The sequence below is a fragment of the Centruroides vittatus genome, unplaced genomic scaffold, assembly GCF_030686945.1.
Source record: "Centruroides vittatus isolate TY-2023 unplaced genomic scaffold, ASM3068694v2 contig_3170, whole genome shotgun sequence".
Taxonomy (NCBI): Eukaryota; Metazoa; Arthropoda; class Arachnida; order Scorpiones; family Buthidae; genus Centruroides; species Centruroides vittatus.
In genome coordinates this window covers 167017-178204 of record NW_027122039.1, presented here as the reverse complement: position 1 = coordinate 178204, position 11188 = coordinate 167017, and the positions used below count along the sequence as shown (strand labels likewise).

At 29.5% G+C, this 11188-nt stretch overlaps 1 protein-coding gene across 1 annotated transcript; it reads right to left on the bottom strand.

The window, feature by feature from the left end:
- Positions 1-1534: 1534 nt before the first annotated feature.
- On the bottom strand, positions 1535-10403 carry LOC136973429 (uncharacterized). The gene is made up of 19 exons (XM_067268153.1): positions 10281-10403; positions 9127-9332; positions 8691-8768; positions 8519-8613; positions 8175-8246; positions 7974-8097; positions 7826-7893; positions 7399-7474; positions 7214-7319; positions 6725-6806; positions 6494-6638; positions 6349-6411; positions 5904-6080; positions 5750-5815; positions 5599-5676; positions 5403-5477; positions 5274-5327; positions 5016-5201; positions 1535-1816 (listed from the first exon to the last, which is right to left on the bottom strand). Exons 1-19 carry the CDS (start codon positions 10393-10395, stop codon positions 1586-1588), a joined length of 2097 nt encoding a protein of 698 aa, XP_067124254.1. The 5' UTR covers positions 10396-10403; the 3' UTR covers positions 1535-1585.
- Between the last annotated feature and the right edge of the window lie 785 nt (positions 10404-11188).

Sequence of the window (11188 nt, the reverse complement as noted above, 5' to 3'; positions counted from 1 at the left end):
GGCCGGGTCTGCTAGTATATAATAAAATAAAAGACTTTCTCGGCACTCGAACAGGAGGTTAATAAAAAATGAGCAAATATTTATTGTGATATCGTCACAGTACCGGGCTGCAATTTTCAATCATATTTTTTAAAATTTATTTAATTTAAAATATATGCTCTCTACCTCAAATTAATACAGTAGTATCTTGCCCCTGTAAATCATACTTTTCCTTTAGCAACCCGAGTGGCGTCGGTCATCTATCTAACTCCTTTCAGGGAAATTTTTGAATTAAAGTAACGTGACTTCCGGTTTGAGACGGAAGTTCGTGTATAGTTAATCAGAGTCTCCTACCCCTAAGGTTTCCATATCTGGTTTCGTCTTTCACGTATCTAATTCCGTTCTCGAGATTAAGGAAGGACATTCTCGACGACGTAGGTCTACAATTTTTTCAAATTACAGCCCAAAAAGTATTTATTGTATTCAATTGATTTATTTATAAGGCATAAGCAATGCTTACTTTATGGTAGACACACTGTATAAAGAAAATGTTTGTAATATGACAATAGTTAAAATTGAGATAAACAGATGGCGCCACGTAGAAAATGTCGTTTATTTCCCTCTGTTGTTGAAATGAACTCATTTATACTAGTAACGAGTTGCGTAACAGATGGCGCTTCCAAAATATTTAAAATTTTGGAGGCGCCATCTGTTACGAGATTTTATTAAAAATACTTTTTATATTATTAATTTTTATAAAATGGTTAAAAGGTTAATTTTGAGGGTAGCGATGAGTTTTACAAAAAAAATGTAAATACTAATAACAAGTAAAATCTTCATTAAGTTTTACCTTACTCGAGATAATACACGTGACCCTCCTTTATCTTTAACCATCAAAATTCAATAGTATCAGTCTACGAATGACACAGGAGTTAAGCTTTAAATTGAGTGAACAAAATCGTGAAACCCCCCTACACACTAACATCGAAACAGAAAAAAAATCCCCCAAATTTTTCTGCATTTCTCGAGGTTTTCAAAAAGTCCTCCCAGTCTAAAAATGTAAAAATATCGGGGGGGAGAGGTCATTTTTTGACCGATGACAACGCAACACGTGGACGATCTACCAGGGGAATGCCACCCAAGACTCTTAAGTAGGAAAATCATCGCTATTTAGATGTTAGACACGTGAAGAAAATCCGGAAAATTTCACGTGGCCAGATGTTGGTGACGTTTGATCTGTGACCAGTGTACAGTGATTTACAGTAGTACACTGTACTGTACATACCACCCCCAGTAATCACTGGTAGATGGTGAAGTATGCTACAGTAAACTTCAGATAATAATTAATAAATTCAGATACTATTTTAAAAATTCATAAATATTTTTATTAGGTAGGTCATTATTAGACATTTAATTATTATACATAAACAAAGGATTTTTCTTTAATTAAATAATTATTACTTTAATTGGAAGATTTTTGTGTAATATATACAATGATATAAAAAAATTCACGATTAATTTTTTAAATGCATCATGAATCACTAAGATATGTGGCAATATGTGGTTCACCCTCGATTGCATTATATTATAAATAATTGTGACGTAATCAACAACTGGATTCCCTCTGTATATTTACTGTGGAACCTGGCCTTTGCCTCGAATCCTGAGATTGTCCTTCTTCCACAGGAGTAACTCGAAATCTGGGAGCACTGGAGGATGGCCAGAGAGATTGTCTTAACAGTTCACTGAAGCGATTATTCCTTGAAGGTTGCGATCGTCTTAACTGTATTCCTCTTAATTCTGGATCGGTAGCTACATCAATTACAGTTTTACTAGACTGTAAATAAATAATAAAACATTATAAACACGATTATAATGGGAATAAAACCATTACGTTTCGTATTACACTACGCAATAAAAATTTAATTATAAACCAGCAATTATTTATTGTAACATCGTCACAATGCCGATGTTCTTCACCTCAAATGAGTAGTGGCTTGCCCCTGTACGTCATACTTTTCCTTTAACAATAGAGTCGTGTCCGTCATCTATCTAACACCACAGGTGTACTCTCTTATTATCTTTTACCAATACCTTATTATATTTATTTATTTATTTATTTTTTATGTTTAATTGGTCGAATGAAAGTGCTAAGTTTACTTTGCGCTTTCATTCGACCAATTACATAGCGCGAAATGATTATTTTTATTATAATATCCTTAATCGAATAATCTAAATTAAATGCACTCCACTAAAATTTATTCGTATGTGTGTACGTAATGACTCGTTCAGGTTCTCCTAAGGAAAATTTTGTCATCAGATGGCGTTAAGAGCCGAACTACTACCTAGTGTCTATAAACTAGTGCTATTTACAGAAAACAATTAAAACTCAGTATTAGATTTGTTTGATTAGCGGGGAGAGTAACATTTTTACGTAATTTTCACATCATTTCTGCCATTAACGGGCATTCCTTCTATTGTAATGCCCGTTAAATTGAAGTAAAAAGGTACAGTACGTAGACCCAAACAATGAAGACCCTTTATTTTGACGGCGGGATGGCCGAACGTTTAATGGTAATGTCTGACGTTCTTGGGGGATCCGGGATCGAATCGTGACTGATCAAAACCCATTGAAATTTTTCTGGGGTGGACCATCTGAATAAGTTGAGCCCTCGCTCCATTAGGGGTCTGGCCGCACTCATAATGGACTTGCCATAAGAGGCTCTCTCGGTGTTCACAGAACACAAAGAGTTAATGAGAAAAGACCCTTTGTTTAGGCTGTTTCTTTTTTTGAATTATCTTCAATTTCAAAATCACTTTATTAGGTAAAATTCCTTTGATTGATTATATTAAATTATACATAATGGAAACGCTTTTCTTGGTGGGGAAACGGCTTACAGAATTGATTGTATTACAACAGCTGTTTTCATTATTTTTAAACAATACATCTGTTTTATAATGTTTGTATTATGTGATATGTATTCTTATCTCTTATGAATTATTATATATGAAGTTTAGAACTAGAAAAACTTTTAAAAAATGCATAAACAGCTAAAAAATCCACTAATTATTATCTATTAACAAAAATAATTCTCAGTTTTCCATAGCAAGTCAATGGATATCAACAGACATAACCCATCACGGGTAAGCAGTGACCAGGTAGTTACTAATATGTACCATTTGCAACAATGTATATCTCAGTAACTCATTTTGGGCCCGTTAACCCCGTTATAGATTCAAAGATTCAGCTGTTAAAAAAAATAAATAATTTCATTAAAATTCAAGGTTGTGTACTTAAAAAATATGTATACATACGTGCGTGTTTTGAAAATTGTCTCGTATTTGTATTGATAGTATAATATATGGTTGTTATTAATATATCCGCATATGTTAGGTGATACAGTAATTATATAAGATTATCGGGAATAACACGTGGAAAAACTAGATGTAGCTGTAAAATAAAAGTGCTTATTATTGATAACTTCCAACTATTTACTCCATAGTTTAACAAGCCAGGCAAATTTATTACGTTTTCAATTTGTAAATCCATTACCATGCGATTTCTATTCTATCTAATTAAATGTAGGCTAAGTATAAAACTATAAATATACTTATTAAAAGTGAAGAAATTTGACTGATTTCTTCACTTAGTTTATTTATTTCTCTGAAATAATAAATTTTCCTTATAAAATATCCTGTTGCAATCATAATCTTTAATTAAAATGATAAATCGAATTGTCAAAAATTAATTTTGACAAATTGATTTTTTAAAAACGATAATGGATCTAATTATTCTATATAAGACTATATATAAAATGGAAACTTGCATAAGTCTATCAGTAAAAGCCGTGTAACATGTTATACATTCAGAATATGAATCAAATGGTATAAACTTTACAGAACTTTCATAGATAAAGCATTATGATAATATTATATACCATTAAATAAATCACTTATGGACATTATACATACCGCCTCCACTTCAATAATCTGAAGTGTAGTGTAGTGTAATCGGTATAACTTCAATCGTATAGTGATTGTCACGAAGTGCTTATAACAGATGTCTCAAATGTAATGCAAGTTCGTGATTGCGGTGACATTGATGTGCAAACATATTTACACAATAGCCTAATGTATATCTGATCAGTCAATCGAAACCAAACAGGAAGAGCTGGAACTACTTAAAAGTTACTGCTTGAAAAGGCGTGCCATCAAGAACATCTCGTGTTTCAATGCACGATTTCCTTTTCTTCTTGACATTGATTACATGTAATAAACCTAATAAGTTTTAGTGTAACTGATTGTGAACAATATATATTACGATATTTAACGGTTCACAGCGTTACTAGTCGTAAATAACACTATTGATTTCCATAACTTAGCATTCGAAATCATCGTTTTCAGTGCATTTTGCATTTTTAGAGGTACAGTTGAATCTCTAAAACGGCGGCCATTTTTTCAGAGATATTTCTTTCTGAAATACATAACAACCTCCATCTCCGAAAACAACGGGTAAGTTTTTATATTCTAGTCAGTGGCTGTTGTTTCTATAACCTTGACAATAATACAAGCCAACTTTAATTGTAGGATTAGGATTAATGGGATAGGACAACGCAACACATGGGCAATCTGCATTTCTATGGGAAACTGGCCTCCTATTTAGTTTTAGACGCATGAGATGGAAAACTGGCCCTCTATTTAGGTTAGACACGTAAAAAAACCCGGAAAATTTCACATGGCCAACCCGTTGATCCGGCGCGAACCCACGATCACTTGTTTGATGGTTTTATCCACTCGGCCAACTTTAATTGAGTTAACGTACATTAATACGTTAATTAAGTAGAAAATCATCGTAAAATAGCTATCAATTAACTTAAAATTACAATTTACGAGACTTCTTTTCGTTTTAATTAACCGTAAATTAATTTAAAAGCTATCACAAACTTTTGTTTTTTGTTTCGCATGATTTTTTTTTTCATTTTTCTGTTAACGTAATTATATATTATTTAAAATCAATGTATATATTGTATACATACCAGTCCATTTTCTAATTTAATCGGTTTAAATTTTGGTTTTTCTTCATTTTCGAACGATAAATACGTATGACGGCGTAGATTAGAGGCAGCCACTGTCATAGCATAAGTCGGATCAGCTCCCATTTCTGGGTCCCAAGTACTTCTTTTATCTCTTTCTGGAATGGTGCTCAACCGTTGAGACAATGGCTAAAATAAATAGCATTTCATCTTAATTTGTCACTATAATTGCTTTTTATTTCCATTCAAAATGATACTTACCCTAGAAGGCATGCTTCTCATAACCGTTTGATACACGGGATCAAGTTCCACATCCTAAAATATAACCATATTATTTAATATATATGCACGGTAGAATATTTATATATCATTATTTAATGGTTTTCTTACGTTAACAATATTTCTAAGAGCGTTATATTGTGATATTCTTGGTCTGAGATCGGTTGAATCGAATCCACTTAAATTCTGGAGATGAAGAAAATGATGATGTTACTCTTTAAATATTAACATTGTTTTAAAGCGTATTATTTTAAAATTTTAAATAAATAATAAGCTGTGAATATATTTAAAATGCTTTTAAACTCACCGCCCATTCGTCCAAAAACTCCTTTCCTAATTCTCTCCCTTCTGACTTTGATATAGTTTTATTATAATCACGCGCTATCTATAATAAAAATCACGATAAAACTTTATAAATTATATATAAATTAAAGTATATTTTAGTATTAGAGACATACTTTTAGATCCTCTTTCCAAAATCTTGACGTTTGAGGAGCGGCTGTTTTGGGTGCGACTTCTTTTATCTACAGGTTTATTGATTATATCTAATTATAATTAGATATACTAATTAAATATATTATTAAATTTTGTGTTATTTTTTACAAATAATACCTTTAAAACTAAGACAGCCATCAAGAAAATGCATAATATATTTACTAAAGTAAGTAGTAGGCTAACAACGCCTAAAACGGCGCATTCTTTCTCCATTGTATTAAAGTATTCCACGTGATATCCTTCTGGGGGGATTAACGATGGCTTTATCATTCTCGAAACGTTGTCCTTTTTAAACTAATTATTTAAATTAAAAATATATTTTAAAATAAATTTAATAATTCAAATATAAATAAAATCTATTCGATTTGTTTTGCATTAAATAACTTCTCGTTTCTTATTTTACATAGCGTGAAAACCAGTTTAGTGTATGTTAAGATTATTTCCATTTACTTAATGTATTAAACCACTTTAGAGTGGGGAAAATATAATATACGATGCAATTCTTATATAAAAATATTAAATAATTCATTGTTTTAAATTGATATAAGAAGATTATTCTTACAAGAATAGGAAATTCTGTCATTGACCTTTGAACCTTCACGGCAGACACGGCCCAAAGTAATCCCTATAATAGATCGAGAACAAAGATACTTTCTTTACAAATGAATGATTTTGCTGGAAATAATGAACCTAAGAAAGTAACTTACGGCATTTACGGCTGGTGGTAACAACGATGCAGATATTGCCACACCTACCAATGATCCAGCATTACCTCCTAATACAGAGAGGGCCACTCCTGCTCCCGATGGTAAAGCTATGAGAGCTCCTACCCATAAAGATCTTCCTTGTCCTCTGAAATTTACAGGGGGTGAGAAAAAATATTATTTATCTATTATTTCAGATAAATATTCTTATACAGTTTATTTCTTTTATAATACCTCGACGCCATTTCGGTTGTGGGCCAATCACCTTGTCCCCATTTACTGCTGAAGTTTGCACAAATTAATCCAAATACAAAACCTATATAAAAAAAAACATTTGAATTTTAAAATTCAGTGTTTAATCTGTTAAAAAAGGATTGTTTCTAAAATTATAAACTCGTAGAATAGGTTTGTAATTCTATTTGGTTAGATTTACCTATGGTATACAAAATGGCGGCTCGTCTCTAATTCCAGCAAACAGAAGAAGGGAAACAGCGGGGACGCACGTTCTAACCTAACCTATTCTAATAATTTGACGTAATAATTATGGTCATTTATTAGAATAGGTTAGGTTAGGTTAGGTTAGAACGTGCGTCCCCACTGTTTCCCTTCTTCTGTTTGCTGGAATTAGAGACGAGCCGCCATTTTGTATACCATAGGTAAATCTAACCTTTTATTTTATTAATTGATTGAAGATAAAACAAAGATTATTAAATATAATTTTACCAAACAGAAGGCATAAAACAAGACCAACGATTTCAGTTTTTATTCCAAGATTTCTAAGAGATTTATCTTGTATAACAGCTCCAAAGGTTCCTGCCAAAATTGGACCCTATTTTAAAAATAAATAAAAAAAATTCGTATTATAATTTTACACCTTAATATTTAAATTTTTATTTAAATCTCCTTACCATTAAAGGTGAAATAAGCATACTAGCAACCAAAACAACCGAACTATTTTCCATCAAGCCCAAAGCTGCAATCATACTAATAAGTACAACGATATAATTAAAATTTAGTTTTTCAAGTTAATTAAAAATTTTCTTCATGGAAAAACTATTATAATTTATCTTAGATTAGTTATTTCTTTTAGTATTATTTATGTAATTCAGTGGAGGTTTTAAGCTGTAAAAAATAGATTTGCTAGGCTCTTTTTTTATATAAGTTTACGCCCTATATAATGTAATACACGTATCACACAGTACTTTTAATTGTACAAACTTTAGTAATGGATTAAGAGTGTTAGACCCTAGTTAAGTATGGAAATATTGAATATCTATATTAATTTTTCAATTTTTGGTTTAAATTTAAATTTTATTTGCATTAAAAAAATCTCACCTTGCCAAGACGGTAAACATCATAAAGTCGAAAGTTAGCATGGCATTTGCACGAACACCTTCAACTACCTGATAAAAGAGAACTTATATTTGTATACGAGTTCTATTTATTCTAAAAAAATTAATGCTAAATGTGATATTTAACTAACCTGTGCTACAGTTAAACGAGCAGTTACAGATTTTAAAAATTGCCTTTGCATATTTCGAATACCTTCTTTCAAAGATTTTTTAATGTCAGATTTTGCTTTCGTTCCTCCAGCATCTTCGCTATCTCTAATAATAATTAATTAATATTAATAATTTTAATTAGGGTATAATTTAAATCTTCATTAACGAATTAATAAACTTACTCCTCGTCTTCATATATCGGTGTTTTTACTTCAGTTTCCACGTCACGATAAAATACAGCACAAGGTATGATTCTGAATAATATTTTCTTTTATTATTAAATATTAAACGTCATAAGTTTTTTTTTATTTATCTTTTCTTTTTATAAACATTAAATGAACAAATTAATGGCATTTAATTATTAATAAATCGATAATTTCTCTAGAAATGATTTCGCATCAACACGGTGCAAAATAATGACCTTTTATTAATTATTAAACATTATAATTTCTTCATTTATACCTCTTATAAGCGGTATAAAAGAATTAGTAGTAATTAAGTCAATAATTTACTCGATAATTTATACCCTAAACTAGATTTTGCCTTCATTCCGATCTCTCTTTCTGCAAGAGTATCCAAAACATAATCGCATCTTACTCCAGGTTCGCAAGGAAAATAAACCTAAAAAGTATTTAAAAACGTAAAAATAATATAAATATTATAGATTAAATGAGATTTTTAAATGGGAATTTACTTACGTGATAATAATTTTTATCCTCACTCGCGATCCATATAGCATCATCGATTCCCAAAATTTCCAGAGCATCTCTTAATCGCTAAATATAATATTATTTATTAAACGAACTTATACTTTAATTGAAATTCTATTAGAATAGATAAATTTAATTAGAATAATGTCAAATATATAAATATATTATTATAATTTTTTTATCTGTTACTTAATATTAAACGAAATAATAATTTTGCAAAAGATAATTAAGGTAGAAACAATGAACAGTGCGATTTAATGAGGTGAACCAACGAGTGAAAATATCGTAATTCGAACAATTAAATTACACTTATTACTTACGATAATGTATTACGTCAAATCAATAATTCCAGAAATTTTCGCAAGAGATAAATGCGATAAAATTTAATTAATTTATCTAACGATTACACAAGAATTGATCTAACCTTAACCAATGTTTCTCCGTTTAAATCTATTTCGTGAAATGATTCTCTTTCTTCCGAATATTCAGAAGCATTGTCCATAAACATAACAGTCGATTTTCTCGGTTTCTGTTTCTTTAAATCTTCTACAGATGAAGAAATATTTCCGTCATCTTTCTTCTCTTCTTCATCTTCTTCTTCATCTCCCTCCTTTTTATCTTCGATTCCATCTTCATAATGTTTTAAATTATTATTTCTTTTTTATAATTATTTTTTAAATAATTTAATAATTTAATAGTTTTATCACTTTTATAATTAAATTTGAATTATTTTAAATGTTAATTTAATTTAATTTACTTATTTCTAAATAATTACATCGATGCTTTTGTATGATATAAAAGCATTGAATTAATATAATTATATATTAATTCAATGCTTTTTAACACTTGCCTAATTAAATTTTATTATAAAAATTTCAGCTATTTTTTAAAATAATTATATAAAATTCTTATTTTATTAATTTAATTAATTCATTTGGCCCTCATATATAATATAAACTCTTATTTATAGAAGTCGATAGAGGTTCGAAGAATTATTCATAATACACAAGAAATTGTATGGAATAAATAATTTTTGAGGCCTCGTAAATGTATGGGGCCGGATTAAATGGCCCTATGTAAAATAATATGACAGTCCCTATTACGAGCTTGGCTGAACCCACGATAGGCATGAAAGAAAGCCTTCTTAGTGTCCGCAGAGCGGAAAGAATTTAAAATATATAAAAATAGAATTATCTAAAATAACTTGGAGAATTTAATTACAGAATAAACACGTATTTATTTTATAAACAATAATTTAATTTTAAATAGTATAAACTTATGCTATAGCTTCTATATTCCTCTCATGTTATTGTACAGCATTGATATATTGCACATTTCTCTGTATTGTATTAGACAAATTATTACGGTTCACTTAAGCGTGAAGGCTGTTTCTGTACTTTCTTTAAACATGGAAAAAACAAGTATTAAATATAATAATTGTAATTCGTCATATATTAAATAAACCTTTGTAATTTGTTCGATGCAAAAGGCATATAGGTTTTTATATAATGTATATACATATTGGCCTATTTTAAGATTCATATTCATGCTTATTTTTCTATAGAAAAATATATTTACCTGATATTAAATTGTCTTCAATGTCTTTAAAATCTTTCTCTAGTTTGATATTATTTAAATTTCTTTCATATTCCTCTGACGGGATGGAAATCGTGAACCAAAATCCACCAGACATTTTGAACTGATGGTAAATACAGCTGTCCCATATGATTATGTACTGTACTATATCTAATAAACCACGTGGCTTTGTGGAATTTAATTGGTTAAATTTTACGTGACGTAAAGAAATAAATATTTCAAATTTTTATCATATATATATATATATATATATATATATATATATACTTATACATACACGCACATGTATGCAGGATTAGTTTATATGTGAGTGTGTAGAATAGGCGTGTTTATTATTATTATTAATTTTTTAAATCAAATTTTAAGCAGTAAAATAAATAAATGATATTAAAATTAAATATTTTATTTACAGAAAATTCATACAATACAATATAAGAACCATTTGGTTTCGGGTCTCGGCCTGGAAGGTCCTAAAATTAAGTCTTAAATAGGATAATAGAGAAGGGTTTAATTTTAAACTTTTGAAGCCCTCTATATTAATTATATTTTAGAAAAATAATTAAATAGGCAATTTTAATGAGGTTATTCGTACGTTTTTCTGGCTTTTGGTCAGGGGTGAGGCGCCATATTTGTGACTGACCCAGGCCCACATCTCATTGTAGCAATTCCTCCAATTAAATTTTCCATGTAAAGTTATAAACAGAGGATTTCAGAAACATTTGTCTATAGGTGGTATTTCGTTTAATAGATTTAGGTTAATTAACGTTTGTTAAATATATTAAGAAATTAAGAAAGATAATTAATGAACTTTTTAAAATTTTAATTTTAAGAAATTTATTCTATTAGATTTCTTTAAAAAATAATAATAATAAATTATATAGAGCTGTATT